Source organism: Mustela putorius, unplaced genomic scaffold (genome assembly GCF_011764305.1).
Source record: "Mustela putorius furo isolate JIRA1106 unplaced genomic scaffold, ASM1176430v1.1 tig00001130_pilon_pilon_pilon, whole genome shotgun sequence".
In the NCBI taxonomy this organism is placed as follows: domain Eukaryota; kingdom Metazoa; phylum Chordata; class Mammalia; order Carnivora; family Mustelidae; genus Mustela; species Mustela putorius.
Genome location: NW_025421584.1, coordinates 475,712 through 498,417, shown reverse-complemented (window position 1 = coordinate 498,417; position 22,706 = coordinate 475,712). Strand labels below are relative to the sequence as shown.

The following is a 22,706-nucleotide window of genomic DNA, read 5'->3' as shown; positions in this document are numbered from 1 at the left end:
AGTGATATAGACCAGAGATGCCTTCAATGGCTGGAAGAATGTATGATTATTATTTTTTTTAATTTTTAAAATTTTTAATAAACATATAATGTATTATTAGCCCCAGGGGTACAGGTCTGTGAATTGCCAGGTTTACACACTTCACAGCACTCACCATAGCTCATACCCTCCCCAATGTCCATAACCCCACCACCCTTTCCTGATGCCCCAAGAATGTATTATTAAAAGAGCCCCAGCTGCCTCATTCTTTGCCCACATGCACTCTTCTTGCTTAGCTGTTGGTCCTTAGAACACTTTATATTCACTTATTTAAAGCAGGGAAACTGCTATCCTTTCAAATAAGATTCAGGTCTATAAGTCCACATAGATACAGATACCTTAGTCATCATAAAAGCTTTGAGCTTGGAGTCCCTGGGTATGTTTCTCCCAAAGCCAGAATGTTCTTGGGTATTTTAGAATATTTAGGCCAATTCTTCTTCTTGGGAATATATATTCTCTCAGCTTCTTGTTCTAAAACAAGTTGGTTATATCTGCTTGGAAATTCTGTTGAAAGAAGCAAGCTACGCCCTTCTGTTGATGTCTTTTGTATTTATACGTATGGCCTGATTTCTCATTTGATGTTGTGCATCTCCAGATGCACTCTTTGTAACAGTCAGTAAAAGTGTGATCAGCCTTCTCCTGAATTAGTCTAACAAGCATCTAACGTCGAAACCAATCCACTCATCCGGCACTGGAAAGGTTTTATATTTCATTGCCCATCTTCTTTTGTGAGGGTCATTGTTGAGTAGATAGACACGTCACTTTCCACACGTTAGATGACACGTTGTTTTCCTTTAAAATCATTTCCAATGTACAGCTCTTTGTCATTTAATAACACTTGTCATCGTCTTTATTCAATGTTTTGGGGAAAATAGCTCCACTTTCATTTTGATGGAAATCTTAGGTCTCCTTGTATTACCATTTTCAATTGCTTTTGTTCTCATCAGACAGGATGAGATTACTGATCTTTCTAAGGTACCTCAGAATGAAGCCTAAGTCCCTCTAAGCTAAGGACAGATGACACCCTCCAATGATTGACACCATCTGTTGGTGGCACACAGAGTTGAGTTGCTTTGACTCATTAGACTGGACCTTGGGAAATTTAGAAACCGTGTAAGTGTTCAGAATCACTCAGTGAAAATGTTACTACCTGTATTCTTCTCTCCTTCTTTGGGAGAACTATGATTTTTGAATCATATCGGCTTTAATCTTGTGGTATTTCAGACAGCTGATGTCTCTCTCCTGTCTCAGTGATTTCTGAGTTGGGATAAAGTCCCCTTCTGGTAGGACTTCTGGGTGGATGAGAAGTCAGGCCCTGAGCAGTGGCCCTGGTCCTGCCCACTTCCCTCTCAATTCGTGCCTTTCTGGTTTCTAGTTTTCTTTTTTTATTCTTCTGTAAATTTCCACAGGCATCTCTTTTAATGCTTATTTCCCATACTCCTTGGTAATGGGCATTGTTTGATCTTTTTGCCTTTTTGTTCTAGTTCTCTTATCAATGTCACGAAGGCTCAGTTACATGATCTCCGATCTTAAAACTGTATCAATAATTATTATGTCTTGGTAAAACTTCTTTTTAAAAGATTTTATGTATTTATTGGAGAGAGAAAGAGAATGAGCAAGCAGGGGAAAAGCAGAGGGAGAGGGACAAGTAGACTGCACTCAGCGCGGAGCCTGACAGCACTTATGACCCTGAGACCACGCCCTCAGCCAAAACCAAGAGTCAGACACAAGCAACTGAGCCACCCAGATGCCCCATATTGTGATGATACTTCTATGTCATGCTGTTAAGATCAATGGCCATAACTTTAGTTAGCTGAGCTCTTTGTCTTTCATTCCTGAGAATTACTAACTAGTTTCTCAACGATAGCTTCATTTCCCTTGTTACTATTTAGACTCATTTATTAATTACCGTATTCCGGACACTAAAGTAGGCACTGGGGATGAAATAAGTGAGACATTCTCCTCCTCTCTCGCTTTATAGTATGAGCTCTAGTATTTTCAGCCGCCTTCCCCAATTCCAGTTTAAACGTCTTTTGGTCAGGTCAGTGGATTTCATTTACAGCACATTCATCTTGACCTCACGAGGCAGGTGCTGTATTTTTCTTTCCAGAGTGCTTTCTTCGGGCATTAGAAACTGTGAACCCAGAAACAAACCTGCTCTTCCGTATCCTTATAGCTGGCGTTCAGGTCCTAGTGCTCTGCGAGCTACAGGTTTCAAGCAGTGGGAGCAATGAAATCTGTGTCCTGTGCCCTTGACTTCTCCCATTTCTCACCAGGAGTTTCACCTTCTCGGGTTCAGTGGCTTGATATTGTTGGCATTCAGTCGGCTTATAACTTAGTCTTGTCATCATCCACTTAGCATGCATGGCCAGCCCGGTACAAACCTTTAAGAAATCGCCTCGGTCCTCTAGACATTTTTCCAAAAGCTTCATTTTAGAGAAAACACACATTCTGTATCCAACACACAGCACTGGTCAGTCTAGAAATCTTTTACTCATTTATTCCTCTTCTTTTTATTGAGCTCCTTCTATGTGCAGTTACTATGTAAGTTACTGCACATACAGCAGTGGGTAAAAGTCTCAGCCTCCTTTTGCTGCTGTAATAAATTATCACACACTCAGTGGTTTAAAACAACGCAGATCTAATCACTCATGGTTCTGGAGGCGAAAGACTAAAATGAATCTGTAGGGTTAACATCAAGGTGTCCACGGGGCTGTGTTCCTTCTGGGGGCTAGAGGAAAATCCATTCTTGCCTTTTCCAGCTTCTGGAGGCTACCTACGTTCCCAGGCTCCTGGGTCTGTGTAACTCTGACCTCTGCTTCCATGTCACGTGGGCTCTTCTGACTTGACCCTCCTGCATATTTCAGAATCTTCCCACCTCAAGCTCCTTAACTTAACCCATTTTCATAGGCCCTTTTGCCACATGAGGCAACACATTTATGGGTTTCGGGTTTAGGACATGGACGTCTTTGGGGAGCCACCATTCTGCACCCCACATTCTCTATGCTCTAGTTCCGTTTCTAGTGAAATAGTGCTCTTAGTAGATCTGAGTCTAAGCCTGTCAGGCTTACTGTTTCTGATGAACCGGCAAAATTCCACATCTGCTTATCTGCATTACACTGTGAAGTATGTTAGGTCAGGTCTTAAGATGAGAACAGTTTTGCCAGGGATATCTATATATAATAAAAACTTAGGCAGTTTAGTTAATGTTGCAAGTGGTAGAAACCTACAAAAATATGACTGCCATAAAAACATTTAATACCTTTTAAATGCCGACCTAAAAAATAATTAAAATGGACAGAAACACAAATCCAGGGGACTCAGTAACTTCTGATCAGGACAAGTCCATTTAGAAAAACTGCTTATTATCCTAAAGTAAACCAAATGAGGGGGTTTAGAGTGGGAAAAGCAGTCCACAGAGGGAATCTAGTTTGTTTCCTCTTTTTTTTTATATAGCTTTTTTTTCATAAACACAGAGTAGCCAAGAAAATTCCTGACCACTAATTACTGCGGTGTAAATTTTATAAATAATATAACATTAGAAATCCCCAAAACATGAATGGTCCTGTAGAACCAGTGATTTTTTTTTTTTTTACAAGATCTCCAACACATTGTTAGAAAAACAAAAAACAAAAACTGTGATTGAGTTCATGTAAGTATTCCAGAAACTTGCTGAAGTTTTCCTTCCTGGATATCTTGTATGGCTCTCTGTGGTCACCAGTAAGGCTGAGAACTTAAGGGTCTGAGTGTGGCCAAGGTAGGAAAAGAGATGGGTTTCTCACCAGAAGTATTTATATTTTGTGTTTTTTAATGAGATCTGGGAATAATCTGTCAAAATGTCTTGCATTTAACTTCACTAGCATCTAGGTAATCTTAAGCTTTCAATACACATTTATTTATTAATTTGTGTATGTATGTATATATGTATGCATGTATTTTTTTAATTTATTTTCCTAGTGAAACAACAGTCAAATCAGAAGAAGTTGACAAAGATGGGCAGCCCTTGCTGTTCCTCTCTGTGCCTCACATTAAGATCAGGAGCTTCGGGCAGCTGTCCCGCTTCTTGCTTACTGCCAAAGATACAAAACTGAAGGAAGCACAGGCCTGTATCGAAGGTGATATCTCCGCTCCTGTCTGTGATTTGATTTGATTTCTTTTAGAAACACAAACTTGGGAGGAGTCGTCATTTGTTACAGCCTCTTAGAAAAAGTTCCGTGACCTAAAAGGTTAAAAGTCCTATGTCCGACTTCATAAACATGTCATTCATTTTTCTTGGCTGAAGGTCCTACTCATATCCAGTTTCCACTTTAAAACGAAAAGGACTAATACTTTGCCACTAGCAAGCTTCTAGATTTCTCTAATTTTAGCATGTGGTTTAAAGAGAGGCTTCCTAGCTTCTGTGAAGGACCGGCGGCCTGTAGCCTTTGAGGTCCACATGGGAAAGAAGGCAGATAAGCAAGGGCATCCCTGGAGGACCCCCTCTACTCTGCTCGGAGGGATGGTGCTGTGTTTCTTCTCCAGTGAATGTAGCAGAGATAGTGTAGAATAATCCCACTTTTCATTGGTCTCACTCCCGTTCCACTGTGGGCTACATAGGCTTCTGTGAATAGTTTCTTTCACTCAATGGGAAGTGTTTTTCCTCTTAATTAAGGATGTAGATTTCATTATTGTCTAAGCATCTAACATGAAAAAGGAATTGATCAATTGCCTGCTGTAATGAGACTCTCAATTTTTCTTATGATTAGAAATACCTAACGGTAGATAATGATGTCATCTACATGTTTTGCTTCTTTGGAATCGTGTGACTAGAAGGTCCCAAACATGAGGTGCCTGGGTCCCGCCTCCCCTCATTCTTCGCTGTGTCTATTCCTGTGACATGGCAAGATGATCCTTTAAAAAAAAAAAAATTAAGATGTGAACCTCAGGACAGCACCCTTTTCTTATCTCTTGCCTACTCTTCTTTATTAGGCTATCTATACATCATAGCTACTCTGCTGAGGAGGAATGAAATCTTAAAAGTAAAGCTGAATTCAAAGGGATTGTTATTAGCATCAAATTCAATTTTAAATATGAAACTAATACAAAGACTGGCTGTTATAGATCTGGTTTGGCTAAATGTGTATCCACTGCTGTGTTTTGTCCTTTAAGAGTTCTAGGTCCAACTCTCAGTTTTGGGTCTAAATTCCATGGTACATGGTAATTTGGAGGTCAGGTTTCTGTCTTTCCCCCAAATAATTCCATTTCCTTTTTCATGAGTCTTTAGGAAATGATTGCTGTAAGGGTAAGTTGAGATGCTCAGGAAGTGGGTGATTCCTAGATCTCCTTCCCCCGACCCTCCCCTCCTGTGAGCTTTTCTAAGAGGCCCTACGTCTTTTCTGCTATTTCCTGGTGCCACAGTCCCCTTCCTGTTGCAGGGCTAATGCACTTCTCTTCATATCAATCAGATTGAGTTTTCTGGACTAGTCCCATAGGCCCTTTCTCCCTCCCTGTCCAAATGCACACATACTTTATCTTACCTGAATTCCCCCTTCCCAAATAAGGCTTTGCTCCCTTCTTCCCCCCCTTCTTCCTCACTTGCAACGTCATGATTCTTTGGCTTTTACCAAATTCTGTTTTCAGCCTCTCTAGGGTGGACTTTCACACCTATGTCAGCCTCGATCGTGAGTTAGGATTGAAGTTTTTCAGTGTAACTTTGGTATGTGTGTAAGTACTGGCCAGACTTGTTTTTCCAACTCGAACATCAAAAGGCACTGAAAATATAAGCAGTTTGAACAGGTGGGAAAGGCTGGCAGTAGATCTGTTGACTGAAAGAAACACGCAGTTTTGGAAAGAAAGCATTTGTGAACACTGAGCACTGGTGCACGTGCACACACACGCGTATGTACACTCACACACACAGTTCTACTGATGATTCTCCTAAGACTAGTATTTCTCTATCTTCAGATCAATCCTGAATATGTTAATTGAATGCCCATTCTGCACAGTGTTCCATAGTCAACTAAAAAAAAAGGATGTCTTGTTCTCTGTCTCGTTAGATGATAGTTGGTGCTGCAGTAGGAGGCAGGGCCTCTCCAGGACTACAAAAAAGCTCCTAAATAGAGCAGAATCTGAAAAGTAGAGTTGAATTCAAAGTGGACCCATCAGAGAAAAGCTTAATGAAAGATGCACATTTGGGTGGGCTTCCGAGGATGTTGTAGTCTTTATGTTTCTTGCAACAGAAGACAAAGAGGGTCATTTTTATTTATTTACTTATTTGATCAGCTAACAGAGATCCCGTAACAAAAATCCTGGGTTTGGATTATAATGCGATGAAAGATGACACATCCGTAGTGAATATTCTTGATAAAATCACCAAAGATGGAGATCCCGAAAGTGAGATTAAGATGAAGCTTGGCGTGCTGCTCAAGCACCTGGATCTGCACCTACTGAATCATTCTCTGAAACATATTTCATTGTGAGTCTTTTAGAGAAAAGAAACCTCTAACAACTAGTTACAAAGAATGCTTTCAGATTTGTTTTTTTTTTTTTAAACACACAAAAAATAAAGTATGGAAGTTATTGTGACTGATTTAACATTAATCTCTTCTTAAGATTTCTTTGAGAGAGAGAAAGAACATGCTCGTGTGCATGCGGGGGGCGGGGGATGAGAAGGAGACAGAGAATTTACATGAACTCCCTGCTAAGCTCGGAGCCTGATGCAGGGCAGGATCTCAGGACCCTGAGATCATGATTTGAGCCAAAATCAAGTCGAACACTTCACCAACTGAGCCACCAGGTGCCCCTTAACATTAAATACTATTGGAATAAGATTTTAGTTTATTGCATGGGTATCTCTAATTCGAAAACTTAAACATTTGCAGTTAGCATTGCTAAAACTTTCTGTGGGCGTTTACCTGATTTTGAGGACATGAAATAGCCTTGGTATTTTCAGACTACCAGATAAATGATTAAATAGTAATGCAGATATCACGTAGAGTTTGTAAATTTTAAAACTTGTTCATTTTTCTAATTTTTTCCCCTAGTATTCTAGTATTACCACTAAGAAATCAGGTGAATATTTAAATGAGTATATTTAATGTTGTGTTAAATATGAATCACTGATCTCTTGATGTTTTGAGAGTGTTGTAAGATTATAACACTGCTTAAAGCTAACTGCAATCTTTTAGTTGTTGTATAATTTTGACTACAGTTTTAATTATAAAAAATAATACACCCCCTCCCCAAAATGAAATATTTTCATGTGTTTTCTGGGGATTCTCTTGTAGAGTGTTAAAATGAATTTCTTACTGTTCATTTCAGAGAAATATGTTTAAACCCAGCAATTGTTAAGAACGATATAGAACAGCTGAAACATCTCTCAGGGAAAGGAGAACAAACCGTCTTGGAATCTATCGACTACACCTCAGGTTCATATTATTCTCATAATTTGTTGTGTGTTATGTACAGTAATGATCATTTATAAATGCTTCACTGGCTACATTAGGATTGAATATTTGAAAAAATGAAAATATAATCATATTTATTTTTTTAAAGCCAACGTATTTTATTTTTGGAGCTCCTCTTAACTCATCGATGATTGGTTTCAGATTATGAATTTTCAAATGGATGCCGAGCCCCACCTTGGAGACAGATTCACGGGGAAATTTGTTATGTGGTGGTGAAACCACATGATGTTGAAACTCTCTGCATTACCTGTAGTGCCGAAGGAGTATTTTTAAATGGTGTAAGTAATTTTTTAAGAACCGTGTTGACTTTGGTGCTTAGCTCTGTCTCTGTTAAACGCAGGCCCGTCTCCAGCACTGAATCCCAACGACCACAGAAAATGCGATACTGTTCTGTGGGATTGACGCAGATCCCTTTGCTCTGTGTTTGCTGAGCAAATCCAAAATAGTTTGAGAATTAGTGCCAGTGTTCTCCATTGTAGGTCATTAAATCGGTCTTCTAAGAAATGCCTTTCAGAGGGACCCACGCCACTTTATAAAATGAAAACCTCCTTAACAGTCAGTTCACTGATTAGTTATATGAGTATTAGGGGAAAGAAAAGGAGGCCCGAGGTAACACAGGAGCCATAACCATAGCTTTTACCCTAAGAGTGGAGGGACAAAGGGAAGGGGAAGCATTACATTGTGGGAGTTTGGAGAAAGTGCCCTCTGAAGCTGGGACCCAGATGTCTAGTGAGGCGGCGTCACTGGGCTGTGCTGGAACCTTAGGATCTCAGAAGATGGACCTTGCAGAGCTGGGACTTAGACCTCTGAGCCGTAGACCCTGATTACATTGGTGATGGTCCCTTGGGAGATGGCCCTCCCTTCCCTACAGAACTGGGACCCATATCTGTGAGGAACGGTCACTTCCAGGCTGTGCTGGTCCCCTTGGAGCTCTGCAGGTCTCCATGAGCCCGGCACGCAGACCTCTGAGGAGAGCAGTGCCCCATTAGCGCTCCTGCCTTCGGGGCTCACAGGAAGATCTTTGCAGAACTGGCAGAGCTGAGACCCAGACCTTTGAAGATGGAGCCCTGGTCAGCTTATAGTGGTATTTCTGAGGGACCTTAATGAGGCAGGTTCTGGGAGTGTAGGGAAAAAACCCTGGGAACTTGAGCCAGCTATTGCTACTGGAAGCAGCAGCTGCCACTGCCAGGGGGGAAGAGCCGCTGCTGGGTTGAGGCTAACAGGAACAGTAGGCAAGAAGGAGGCAGCATGTCCCTTTCCTCCTCCTCCAGGTTTTCAGTCTCCCTTTTACTTCCTGCTGACCTAAGCTGGCAAAGGGGAAACAGCGCGACAGATTCCCAGCCCTGGGCAGCACTAAGCAGAGTGAGAGCCTTCTGAACCTTCTACATTAAAAATTTTAATTTTGAGGCTCATACTTGCTCACTGAACTTAACTAGGAGCCTGGCTTTCTCCTTGGCCACACCCTGCCCTTGGTGTCTTCAGTGTAATTTGGGGCCGCATAGGCAACATCTGCAGGGAGAACCCAAATCCTGAATGGGGACCCTTTATCACAGAGGACTGTTTGGAGCATGGCTACCTCGTGGTTTGGTTTGTCGTCAAAATACTGGTGCCACTTTCTTTTCTTTTCTTTTCTTTTTTTTTTAAAGATTTTATTTATTTATTTGACAGAGATCACAAGCAGACAGAGAGGCAGGCAGAGAGAGAGGAGGAAGCAGGCTCCCTGCTGAGCAGAGAGCCCCATGCGGGACTCGATCCCAGGACCCTGAGATCCTGACCTGAGCCAAAGGCAGCGGCTTAACCCACTGAGCCACCCAGGCGCCCCCTGGTGCCACTTTCTTAATGACCAGCAGGCATCTCTTGTGACATGCCTTGTGCTTTTCTTCTCAGAAGGACACTGTGCCTTATGTCTGCACAGAGAAGGGAGACAACCTCAATCTGATTTTGCTTCCAGTTTGTTTTGATAGTCTAAGAAAGTGAAATTTCAGTTTAGAAAATCAGAGACTTTGACTTTCTAGAGTGGGGCAAGGAGACTTCGTTTCTATCAAAGTCTATTGACCTACATATAACTGTGTTTCGGAAATCTCTAAGCGCTCCTCTTATTTTCAAAAATGAAAGGAACACAAAACTATTCAGTAATTACAACAAAATGTGTAACACGTGAGAGTTACATGGGTATGTATGATGTTTTGTATATATGTGGTTATGTATACAGAGAGTAGACTACAGTTTTTTATATATGCATTTGATTAAGGCAGAACCAAATCTTCCCTGTTAGGGTGGGCAAGCAAATGAAAATGAGGAAAGGAAAGAGACAAAAAGAAAGAGGTACAGACACAAAGGGTGGAGGGACAGATGGTTACATGGAGGCTCTAAGTCTAGAAAATACACCTACAGCAATGGCATTGCATACAGAGCAAGAGCAGAGTGTGACAAACAGAGGCTTTTCTGTGGTGGCATTCTAACCTTGGGGTCTTTTATGACTTCATCAGAGGTTCTTGAAGTCAGAATGCTTTTTTTGCATGAGGGGAGTACAGAGGGAAGAAAGCTCTTGATTCTTTGCTAACTAGCAAAGTGCCCTACATGCATATAGGAGGTACTCAGTAAAGGCATGCTGGATGGAGGGATGGATGGTTGGATGGATGGACAGACAGATGGATAATTTTAAAAGGGAAGGGTTTTGCCTGTATTTTTGATGTATAAAGACTACCACATGGATTGTTCATAGAAGAAAACAGTATGTGGGCTTGGGTTGTGATGTATTGATCAGGTTCAGTAAATAACTAATGATAGCACCAAAATTTCTCTCCCAAAGGGCAAAACAGATGATGAGGGGGGAATTAATTATGAAAGAAAAAGTGAAATTTATAAAGACCTTGTCACATTTTTAAAAGAAAAATCAGCAAAATTCTTGGAAAATATGTCTAAACAGGTAAGTTTATAGTCTTTTGAAATTTCATGTCACTTGACTAAACTTTCTGTTGAGAGTAATTCTGGTTTTTTTTTTTTTTTTTTTTTTTTGCCTCTGCTTCTAATTTTTAGAATGTTTTCACAGTAGTTTACAAAATAAGAAATATTTTAAGTGGAGTACTTCCAGAAAACTTCTGATTCTCTTTAGGTAATAGGTATAAAATATTTCAGATTGCTTCCTAAGTAGCACTTTTCATCTTCCCTTTTGAATTAATAACACTGAGAACAAAGGAGTCAGCCCCATTAATGAAGCCTAGATGTTTTGATTATTTTTGACCCTTTCTGGGCATCCCATGATCACTACCTAATTGGATTGTCTCAATAAGTGTGTCAACTGCATATACATAAGAACTGGGCTTCCTTTGTATCTTTCATGGTTTTTGAATCCGTGTTGGATGAAGAAATCAGCTAATATAGTTGTGAAATAAAATTTTGATTGGAGTTGATGTGGGTAAGAAACAATATGCAAGAAATACTAATGTGATACACTTAAGCTCCAGGCTGATTGTCAAGACGTGTCAGTTCCACAAACCCCGCATGAGATAATCTGCCCAGTCCATTGCTTTCCTTCTGACCCTGCCACTTCCAGAGCATTCTATTTTCTTACTATACTGCTGCTGCTCTTGTACTAAAACTTCTCTTTGTCATTGTGCTGTGACCTTTTTTTTTTTTTTTTTTTTTAATTTTCTGATGTTTGATCACCTATTTCCTGGACTCCAGTTTTTCTTTGTTGTTGTCATACAATACCTATACAAAACTAAATTTGCCATTTTGACCACTTTGTATATCACCAAGTGCCATTAATTATGTTCATAATGTGCAACAAATACTACTATTTCCAATTTTTTTTCATCATCTCAAACTAAAACTCTGTTCTGATTAAGCAGTAACTTCCTTCTTCCCCAGCTCCTAGGAACCTCTAGTCTCTGTCTTTATAAATTTGCCTTTTCTAGGTATCTCAAGAAGTGGAATCATACAATATTTGTCCTTTGGTGTTTTGCTTATTTTATTTAGCATAATGTTTTCCAGGTCCATCTTTGTAGCATGTGTCAGAACTTCATTCCTTGGGGATATGACCACATTTTGTTTATCTATTCATTTACAGTGGACGCTTGCTTTGTTTCCACTTTTTGATTACAGTGAAAAATGCTATAAATATTGGCGTACAAGGATCTGAGTTCCTGTTTCAGTTTTGGAGGGTATATACCTAGAGGTGGAATTTCTGGGTCATATGGTAATTCTGTGTTTAACTCTTAGAGGAACTGCGAAACTGTTTCTGCCTAGACTGGACCATTTTATATTCCTGTACAAGGATTCCAGTTTCTCCACATTCTCACCAATACTTGTTATTATCTGTATGTGTCTTTGTGTGTTTATTATAGACCTCTTAGTAAGTATGAAGTGTGGTATCCTATTGTACTTTTGACTTGCGTTTCCCTAATGATTAGTGATGTTAAGCATATTTTCATGTGCTTATTAAGCATTTGTGGGTTTTTCTTTTTTTTAAGAAATGCCTATTTACCTCCTTTGCCCATTTTAAAAAATGGGTTGTCTTTTCATTGTTGAGTTGTAGGAATTCTTTATGTATTGTGAATATCAATCCCTTATCAGATAGAATATTTGCAAATATTTTCTCCCATTCTGTGGGTTGTCTTTTCACTCATCTTGATAGTGTCCTTTGACCCACAAACATTTTTAAGTTTGATGAAGTCCAATGAAAATATTTTTGTTGCCTGAATTTCTGGTACAGTACTTAGGAAACCATTGTCAAATCCAATGTCATGAAGATTTGTCCCTGGTGTTTTTTTTTTTTTTTAAATTTCATGGTTTTTGCTCTTAAATTTAGGTCTTTGATTTATTCTGAGTTAAGTTTTGTAGATGGTATGAGTATAGTAAGGATAGAGTTTCATTCTTTTGCTTATAGATATTTTGTTTTCCTAGCATCATTTGTTGAAGGGATTGTTCTTTTCCCCATTGAATGGTCTTGGCAACCATGTTGCAAATCAATTTACCACAGATGTAGGGGATTATATTTGGACTCTCAGTTCTCTTCTATCTTGTCTATCCTTATACAAGTCCCATACTATTTTGACTACTATATCTTTGTGGTAGTTTTGAAATTGATAAGTATAAATCCTCAGACTTTGTTGGTGTTTTTTTAGACTGTTTTAGCTATTTGGGCTCCGTTTACTTCCTATATAAATCTTAGGTTTGGTTTTACCATTTCTGCACAAAACAGCATTGGGATTTTGATAAGAGATTATATTGAATTTGTAGAATGCTTTGTATAGCATTGTCATCTTAATATTAAATTTTCCAGTCATGAACATGGAGTGTCTTTCCATTTGTTTTTGTCTCCTTTCATTTTTTTTTCAGCAGTATTTTATAGTTTTGTGTCAAGCCTTTGCCTCCTTGGTTAAATTTATTTCTAAACATTTCATTCTTTTTGATGCTATTATAAATAGAATTGTTTCCTTAATTTCTGTTCTAATTGTTCACAGCTAGTGTGGAGAAAGAGAAATGATTTTTGAGTGTTTAAATCAGATCTGGCTTTTTTGAAAGTGAAATTCAAAATCAAATCTTGCAGGTTAATCATTGATTAACTCATTTTTTTAAATCTTTAAGTCTTTCTTTTTATTTACTCTTTTTCTTTTTTGGGGCTCCTGGCCGGCTCAGTTGGTTAAGCATCTGCCTTTGGCTCAGGTCATGATCTCAGAGTCCTGGGATCAAGTCCCACATTGGGCTCTCTGCTCAGTGCAGATTTTGCTTCACCCCCTCCCTCTCATGCACTCTCTCTCTCTCTCAATCTCTCTCTCAAATAAATAAATATGATCTTTAAAATAATATTTTTTTTAACGTGGACTCCACATGGAGCCCAACCCAGGGCTTGAACTTATAACTGAGATCAGGGGTCAGACACTTGACTGAACCACCCATGTACCCCAGTCTTCAGTTCTTTCTATCTATAAGATCATGTCATCTGCAAACAGATAGTTTTACTTCTTCTTTTTCAATTTGGATATTTTTAGAATTTTTTCTTGCCTAATTACTATACCTTTTAGGCCTGTGTTGAATAGAAGCAGTGAAAGCTAGCTCCTTGTCTTATTCCTGATATTAGGGGAAAAATCTTTCAGGCTTTTGCCACTAAATGTGATGTTATCTGTGGGCTTTTCATATATGACCTTTATTATTTTGAGGAGGTTCCCTTCCATTTAGTTTTCCTTTTGTTGGTGTACCCCATAATTTTTGGTGGAGCTTCCTGAGTGAAGAAGGCATATAACAGGGAAAAAATTGAAGGTTAACATGTGAAATATCTTTATTTCTCTCTCTCAGTTATTGTTTCTATAATGATAGTTCAAAAATAACTTTTACTTAGAATTTTAAAGGCATTTTTTCCCCACGTGGCCTGTCTGTTTTGACTTTTCTCATCTAAAAGTCTTTAGGATCTTCTCTTATTCAGGATGTTCTGTACTTTTCATGATGATATGGTTGGTGCTGGTTTTGTTGGTTTTTCATTAATGACGACATATGTCCTTCAGAACTAGAAAAATACTTTTTTTGGTATCACATTTTTAATCATTCTTTCCTTTCTGTTCTCTTTGCTCTCTTTTTGAAACTCACTAATTGAATGTTGGGCCTCTGAGACTCATTCTCTGATTTTCTTTTCTGTTGCCCACATTTTGTAAATATTCTTTTACCTTATCTTCAAGACATTGTATGTATCTTTAAAATTTAAGCTCTCATATTTTCAACATTTTGTTTTTGGGTGTTTTTCTCTACCTATCCTATGTTTTCCTTTCTCTTGGGTAAAAGCTAGGAGTTAAACAGCAAGGTCATAGGGTAGCTGTATCTTTAACTTCTTAAGCAATTCATAAACGGTTTTCCAAAGCGGTTGTATTATTTTACATACATACTGGCAATGTATGAGAACTCCAGTTCTTCTGCATATTTGTCAATAATTGGTATGGTCAGTCCTCCGATTTAGACATTCTAATAGGTGTGTGTACTGGTATTCCACTGGGTTTTAATTTGTATTTCTTGAATGCATTCTTTCATATGCTTATTTTGCCACTCTTATATTATATGTGATAATGTGTCTATTACAATTTTTTGCCCAGTTTTTTATTAGGTTGTTTGATAGTTGTGGAAGATCTTTATATATACTCTTGGCTTACATATTCTGTCAGATATATGACTTGTAAGTATTTTCTTCCAATTTGTGGCTTGTCATTTAATTCTCTAACCCATGTCTTCCAAAAAGCCAGTGTCCTTAATTTTGATGAAGTCCAACTTACTAATTTTTTCTTTATAACATTGTACCTGATAAAGCTTTGCCAAACTCAGAGTCACAAAGGTTTTCTCCAATTTCTTTTTCTAGACGTTTTCAAATATTAGGTTTTACATTTAGGCTTTTTAAAATTTATTTTTTGTACATGATATAAGGCATGGATCAAAGTTTTTTTCTTTTACATATTAATATCAAGTTTTTCCAATGCCATTTGTTGAAAAAAAATCCTTTCTCCATTGAATTACCTTTATGCCTTTCTCAAAAATCAGTTGTCTATTTGTGTGGGTGTATTTCTGTTCCAGTGATTTGTCTATTTTTATGCCAGTACCACAATGTCTGATTACTGTAGCTTTATAATAAATCTTGAAGTCAGGTAGTATAAATTCTCCAATGTTCTCCTTTTTCAAACTTGTTTGGGTATTTTACATCTTTTGTAACTCCATTAGAATGTTAGGGTCAGTTTGTCAATTTCTTCATGAAAAGCCTGAAAGAATTATGGTTGAGACTATGATTAGTCTATAGTTTAATTTGGAAAGAGCTAATGTCTTGACAGCACTGAGGTTTCCAATCTATGAGCAGAGTATGTCTTCCCATCTGTTTAGGTCTTTAATTTTCTCAGCAATATTTTGTAACTTTCAGTGCACAGCTCTTGCACATCCCTTATGAAACCTACCTGTAAGTATTTCATATTTTAGAGGCGTTAAAAAGAAAACTACAGGCTCAAAATGGCATCACTTAGGCCAAGTCAACATCCAAGAATTATATTATATTTTATAATATATATATTATTATATTATTTATACCTAAATAACTGCAGTTTCAGCCACCCAGGAGTATAACCCATAACCAACCAACTGCAGCTGCCTGGTCCATACGAAGAAATTTACTGATTTATCCCTTCTGCTTTTTGTAGGAGGGTACCCTTGCCTACCCTTGCCTAAACAATACATTCCTTGCTAATAAATTCCTTTTTTTAATGCTCTCTGCCTTTAAAAACCTTTCTTTTGTTTAGTTCTGTGAAGCATTTCTTTGCTTGCTAGACAGGATGCTGCTGGATTCATGAATCAATTCATAAAACCCATTAAGTCTTCAAACTTACTCTGTTGAATGTTTATTTAACAAGGGCTATGAGTAATGGTAGTTTTAAAATTTCAATTTGTGATATGTTTGTATTAAATAAAAATACACTTGATTTTTATATATTGCTTTCATATTCTGAAACACTTATTAATTCTAGTGTCTGCTTTGTGGATCCCAGAGGGTTTCCTATGTAGATGATCATATTGTCTGTGTATAAAGATCATTTTGCCTCTTCCTTTCCAAACTCAGTTCCTTTTTTTTTTTTTTTCTTTCCTTAATGCACTAGCTGGAACCTCCAGTACAGAATTATATAGAAGTAGTCTCTTGTTCCCAGTGGAAAAGGGAAACCTTTCGGTTTCTTACTATTAAGCATGATGTTAACTATAGCTTTCTCACAGACGAAATTATTATTTGATCTATTTGATATTTGATATTGTTGAGAACTTTTATTAGGAATGTATATTGGATAAAAACAGAGAAGGAGACAAATCCTAAGAGTATCTGAACTGCAGAAAACAAATTGAGGGTTGCTGGAGGGGAGACTGGTGTGGGAATGGGGTAGCTGGGCGATGGCATTAAGGAGCGCACCGGGTGTTACATGCAACTGATGAATCACCTATTTCTACCCTGACATCAGTAAGACACTATATGTTAACTAACTTGAATTTAAATAAAGCCCCAAAAGAGTAATGAATATTGGATTTTATTGAGTGATTACCTATTGAGATAATAGTGTTTTTTTTTTCTTTTTTAGTTTATGTAGTAAATTACATTGATGAGTTTTCAAACATAAACTAACCTTATCTTCCCAGAATAAATCTCATTTGTTCAGGATATAGTATCCTTCTTATATTTTATGGGATCTAACTTGCTAAGATTTTAAGTTTCACATCTACGTAAGGTTATTTGTTTGTAATTTTCCTTAATATCTTTGGTTTTGCTTATCAGAGTGATACCGGCCTTCTAGAATGAGTTGGGTAGTTTTTTTTCCTCTGCAATTTCTGGTAGAGATTGTGCAGAATTGATATTGTTTCTTTCTTACATGTTTGGTAGTGAAGCCATCAGGGCCTGGAGTGTCCTTTGTAGATAAGTTTTTAAGCAACAAATTTCAATGTCTTTAATAGTGAGAGCCATGCTGTTATCTGTTTCTTCTCGAGGGTGTTTTGATAGATTGTCGTTGTTTATTTTTTTGTACTGGGATAAAATACCCATAACCTTTGCTATGTTAACAATTCTGTTTTTTAATTTAAGTAATCTCTACCCCCCAGTGTGAGACCCCCAGTGTGGACATAAAACTCCAATATTAAGAGCAATGTGCTCTACCATCTGAGTCAGCCAGGCACCCTGGTCTTCTTTAAAGGAAATTCTCCATTTCATCTAAGTTGTCAAATTTATGGCCATAACCTTGTTCTAGTTATCCTTTCATTTTTGGTAGCTATTATTACCTCTCTCATTTGTGATACTGGTCGATACTGGTCATTGGTGTGTGTGTTGTTTTTTTTTTTTTTTTTGATCCATTTGGATAGAGGTATCTTGATTTTCTCAATTTCCTCGAGAGACTTAGCTTTTAGTTTCATTGATTCCCCCCCCCCCACTTCACTTTGATATTTATTATTTCTTCTCTTATTTTTACTTTGTAGATTAAAACGTGGTTTTTGATGTTAAGGTCTCCCACATTTTTGCTGATTTTCTAGCAGTTGTTGGAGAGAGGTTTTGAAACGTTTCAACTGTAATTGTGGATTTGTAGGATTTTTCTTTTAGTTCTGTTTTTGTTTTTCCAGCTCTGTATATGCATTTAAGATTGCTATATCTTCTTGATAGACGGATCACTTTATCATTATGTGATGTCCCTTTCTCTCCTTGGTAATTTTTCTTTATCTGAAGTCTACTTTTATTGGATATTTTTATAGCCACTCCACCTTGCTTTTAACTACTGTTTGCATGTTCTATCTTACTCCTCCTATTACTTTCAAGCTACCAATATTGTTATACTTGAAGTGAGTTTCTGGTAGATTGCATTCAGTTCAGTTGTTTATAAAATAAATTTGTGGGGTGCCTGGGTGGCTCAGCGGGTTAAGCTTCTGCCTTCAGCTCAGGTCATGATCTCAGGGTCCTGGGATTGAGTCCTGCATCGGGCTCTCTGCTCAGCTTCCCCCCCTCTCTCTCTGCCTGCCTCTCTGCCTAGTTGTGATCTCTGTCAAATAAATAAATAAAATCTTAAAAATAAAATAAATTTGTGAAATTCTATTTATGTATCTGCTGGTGTATTTAGATCATTTATATTTAATTATTGATATGTTAGGGTTTACACTTGCTAGTTTACTTTGGTTTCTGTTCCATTTAGTTTTTGTTTTTGTTTTGTTTTGTTTTTTTCCCTGCATTTCAGTAGATTACTTGAACATTTTTTAGAATTCTACTTTAATTTATCCATAGTGTCTTGGTATACCTCTCTGTATAGATTTTGTGCCTTTGTTTATTGTGGATATTGTACCATATCATGCAAACATAATTAATTATAATCTGCTGTTTGACATTATACGAGTTTGAGTGAAGCATAGAAACCATGTCTCCTTCAAATAGTAATTGCATGACTCAATCCCTTGCAACTCCTGATATGTCACAAAAAGAAAAAATGTCAACATACTCTTCCTTTGCAAATATACTCCGTGAGAATTTGTCATTTCTCTTTCAACATAAACTTGTTGCAAAAGCTCTAATACTATTATACTGATGAGACTGAAAAAAATACAATTTTAGTACCAATAAAAGGAAATCATATCTCCTTTTAAATCCTCTTACCCAGGGCGTTTGGGTGGCTCAGTGGGTTAAGCCTCTGCCTTCGGCTCAGGTCATGGTCCCAAGGTCCTGGGATCGAGCCCCATGTTGGACTCTCTGCTCAACGGGGAGCCTGCTTCCTCCTCTCTCTCTGCCTGCCTCTTTGCCTACTTGTGATCTCTCTCTGTCAAATAAATAAATAAAAATCTTTAAATCCTCTTACCCTCTCTTGTAATTGTCTTTATTTCTTCTATATACATTGATAACTGTATGAGACATTGTTTTGCTTCAACCATCAAACTTAGAAAATTCAAGAGCAGAGTGAAAGTATTTAGCCACACTTTTATTCTTTTCCATTGTTCTTTTCTGCTGTTGTAGTTTTTCTTTTATCATCATGCGTCTTGGCATGGATTTCTTTGAGTTCATTTGTTTAGGATTTCCTCAGCTTCTTGCATCTTAGATTTATGTCTTTTACCACGGTTGAGAAAATTTCAAATCTTGTTAGAATACATTTTTAGTCTGACTCTTTCCCTCCTTTCTTTCTGTTACTCTGATGACATGAATTTTGGAATTTTTGTTATAGTCTCACAGATCTTGAGGCTCTTTTCATTTTTTTTCCAATGAATTTCCCCCTTTTTATTCATACTGGGTAATTTCATGAAAGCTCATGGATTCTTCCCCTTTGTCTTCTCCATCATATTGCTAGGCCTATCCCAGTGAGTTTTATTTTAGCTTATACATTTCAGAAATTTCTTTTTGGTTGTTTTTCATATCTTCTGTTTAATTGTTGAGGCTTTCTAGTTTTTTATTTGTTTCAAGTCTTCATAATTGCTCACTGAAGCATATAAAATATGATGGCTGCTTTAAATTCTTATCAGATTTTTCCAACATCTATTTCATCTTGGTATAAGCTTTAACCTGTGCATCATCCTTTCTCCTTCAAGTTGTGATCTTCCTGGTTCTTAGTAGGATGAATGATCTTTTATTATCTTGGACATTTGGGGCCTTATGTTGTGAAATTCTGGTTTTTATTTAAATCTTTTAACAGGCCTTCTTAGGCACTTCACTGGCGGCGGAGTCTGGAGGTTCTGTGAAGTCTGAGTTCTTCACTTATTTTCCATTGACAACTCTGGTGGTGTAGGGTGCCTCATCACCATTGGAGAGGGGTGGAAATTCAGTTTCCATGAAACCTACTCTGACTCTACCCTGGCTGGGAGGGAGCGAGTGCCTTCTTACATTTTTTTCCATGGGGTTTCCACTTAACCCATGGGAGATGAACCCATTGCTACTTGGAGGTGATGACTTTATTGCATCTCTTGAGATGATCACATGATTATCCTTTTGTCTGTTGATGACCATTTACATTGATTTTTGTGTCTTGAAGTAACATTCAACCCTGGGATATTCAATCAATATCCCACTTGATCTTTATGGCTTACCCTGCTTGGTATTGCTGGATGAAATTTGGTAATATTTTACTGAGGATATTTGCATCTATAATCATGAAGGATATGGGTTAGTAGTTATCTTCTAATACCTTTGTCTGGTTTTGGTATCTGGGCAATGTGGCCTCAAAAAATGAACTGGGAAATAATTTATTTATTTTTCTTCTTTTTGGAATTCTTTGTGTAGATTGGGTATTATTTTTCTTAAATGTTTGATAGAATTTGCCAGTCAACCCATCTGTACCTGGAGCTTTCCTTGTTGGAGTATTTTTATACAGAGAATTTGATTTCTTTGATATATAACTATTCAGATTTCCTTTTTTTTTTTTTTTTTTTGTTAAGCTTTGGTAGTTTGTGTGTTTTGATGAATTCATACATTTTACCTAAGTTATCTAATTTATTGGCCTCAAATACAACATTCCATTATTATCCTTTAATGTCTGGGAGATCTTTTGTGATGACCCCTCTTTCATTTCTAGTATGGGTCATTTGAGTTTTCTCTCTTTTTATTTTTGATTAGTCTGCAAAGAAGTGATTGATCTTTTAAAAAAGATTTTATTTATTTATTTGACAGAGGCAGAGAGACAGAGAAGGAACACAAGCAGGGGGAGTGGGAGAGAGAGAAAAATGTTCCCTGCTGAGCAGGGAGCCCGATGGGGGGCTGATCCCAGGACCCTGAGATCATGACCTGAGTCAGAGGCAGAAGCCTAACAACTGAGCCACCCAAGCACCTGAAGTGATCAATTTTATTAAAAGAACAGCTATTTGTTTCATTGATTGCCTTTATGTTTGGCTGCTTTCCTTTTTATTTCTGGTCTTTATGATTTTTTCCTTCTGATTTTTTTAGGTTTAATTTGCTCTTCTTATTTAACTGCTTAATTTTTAAGCTCTTAATTAGCCATTGTCTTGAGATCTTTATTTTTTCTTATATAAAGTTTTATTCTGTAAATTTCCTTATAAATACTACCTAAACTACATCCTACAGATTTTGATATGTTTTCATGCAAATTAATGTATCTGAAGATTTTCCAGTTACCTTTCTTTTACTGATTTCTAGTTTAATTCCATTGTATTAAGAGAAGATGTTTTGTATGATTTTAGTTGTTTTAGCTTTGTGAATATTTGTTTTATACCCAGAATGTGGTCATTTTGGGTGATTCTTTTTTTGTGTGCATTTGAGAAGAATGGAAGTTCTGTTGCTGTTGTGTAGTACATTGTATCAACTTTTGTCAATTTGGTTGATAGTATTACTTAGGTATTCTATATTATTAATTTTTTATGTACTTATTTTGTTGATTACTGAGCAAGGAGTTTTGAAGTCTCATAATTCTGGATTTACTTTTGCTTTATGTATTTTGAAATTCTATTGTTTGGTGAATACACAAAGTTGTATTGACTCTGTCGTTATGTATCTCCCTCTTCAGGTCTGATAGGATTTGTTTTGAAGTCCATTTTGTTTGATTTTTAATGTAGTCACTCCTGCATTTTTTGATTGTTGGTTGCATGGAAAGTGGGTTTTTTAATACCACAAATACTTGGTTTTCCTTTTTCATCCAGTCTGATGATTTAACTGAAGTTTTAAAATCATTTTTATTTAATGTAATTAGTGATAGTTGAATTTATTTTATTTTTTATTTATTTTTTCTTAAAGATTTTATTTATTCGACAGACAGAAATCACCAGTAGGCAGAGAGGCAGGCAGAGAGAGAGAGAGGGAAACAGTCTCCCTGCGAGCAGAGAGCCCGATGCAGGGCTCGATCCCAGGACCCCAAGATCATGATCTGAGCTGAAGGCAGAGGCTTTAACCCACTGAGCCGCCCAGGTGCCCCGTTAGAGTTGAATTTAAATTTACTGTCTTCTTTTCTTATTTGTCCCATTTGTTCTTTGTTCTTTTTTCCTCTTTTTTTGCCCTTTTGGTATTAATTGAGCTTTTAGAAATGATTCTATTTTATTTATGTTTTTTGTCAGTTATATTCTTAAAAGTTTCATGGTTGCTTCCCTCAGTTATTTAATGTATATCTCTAGTTTATCCTGTCCAACTTTAAATGCTATCTTACCGTTTCATGACTGGTTTAAGAACCTTACACGGTGCACCTTCAATGCCTCTCCCTTCCCTTGCCATTATTGTCATGCATTTTACTTTTGCATGGTATTAACTCCTCAACACATTGATACAACTTTTTTATTATTATGTTCAATTAGCCAACATAAAGCACATCGTTAGTTTTTGATGTAGTGTTCAACGATTCATTAGTTGCATATAACACCCAGTGCTCATCACAACACAGGTCCTTCTCACTATTTTCGCATTAGAGAGTCAATTGTATTTTAGAATGATCAAAAACAGCTCAAAGAATTTCTACAGATATTCATTTCTCTGTGTAGATGTGGCATGATATTCCTTCTGAATGAAGAACTTCATGGATATTTCTCTAGGGTGGGCCTTCTGGCAGTGAATTCTCTGCTTTTGTTCATCAATAAAAGTCTTATTTTGTCTTTATTTTTGAAAGCTTTTTTTTTTTTTTGGTCTCTGTTTAGAATTTTGAGTTGACAGGTCTTTTGTTTTAATACTTTAAAGGTCTTATTCTCTTTTCTTTTGACTTGCATTGTTTTGGATACGTCTCTTTTAATTGTTTTGTTTCTCCCTCTGTGTTTTCTGTCTCTGGC

General features: G+C 37.2%; 1 protein-coding gene across 3 annotated transcripts in view; it reads left to right on the top strand.

Annotated features, from left to right (window-relative positions):
• Positions 1 to 22,706, top strand: part of ODAD2 (outer dynein arm docking complex subunit 2) — a 185,513-nt gene that overhangs the window by 5,972 nt on the left and 156,835 nt on the right. For 2 of the 3 annotated variants that reach the window (XM_045087408.1, XM_045087407.1), the window contains exons 3-7: positions 3,997 to 4,154; positions 6,301 to 6,493; positions 7,339 to 7,445; positions 7,626 to 7,762; positions 10,297 to 10,413. In XM_045087408.1, the coding sequence (XP_044943343.1) occupies positions 3,997 to 4,154; positions 6,301 to 6,493; positions 7,339 to 7,445; positions 7,626 to 7,762; positions 10,297 to 10,413 (712 nt within the window). Of the gene's footprint in view, positions 1 to 3,996; positions 4,155 to 6,300; positions 6,494 to 7,338; positions 7,446 to 7,625; positions 7,763 to 9,984; positions 10,078 to 10,296; positions 10,414 to 22,706 lie in introns of those variants that run through there. The other variant, XM_045087409.1, reaches the window with a different exon arrangement.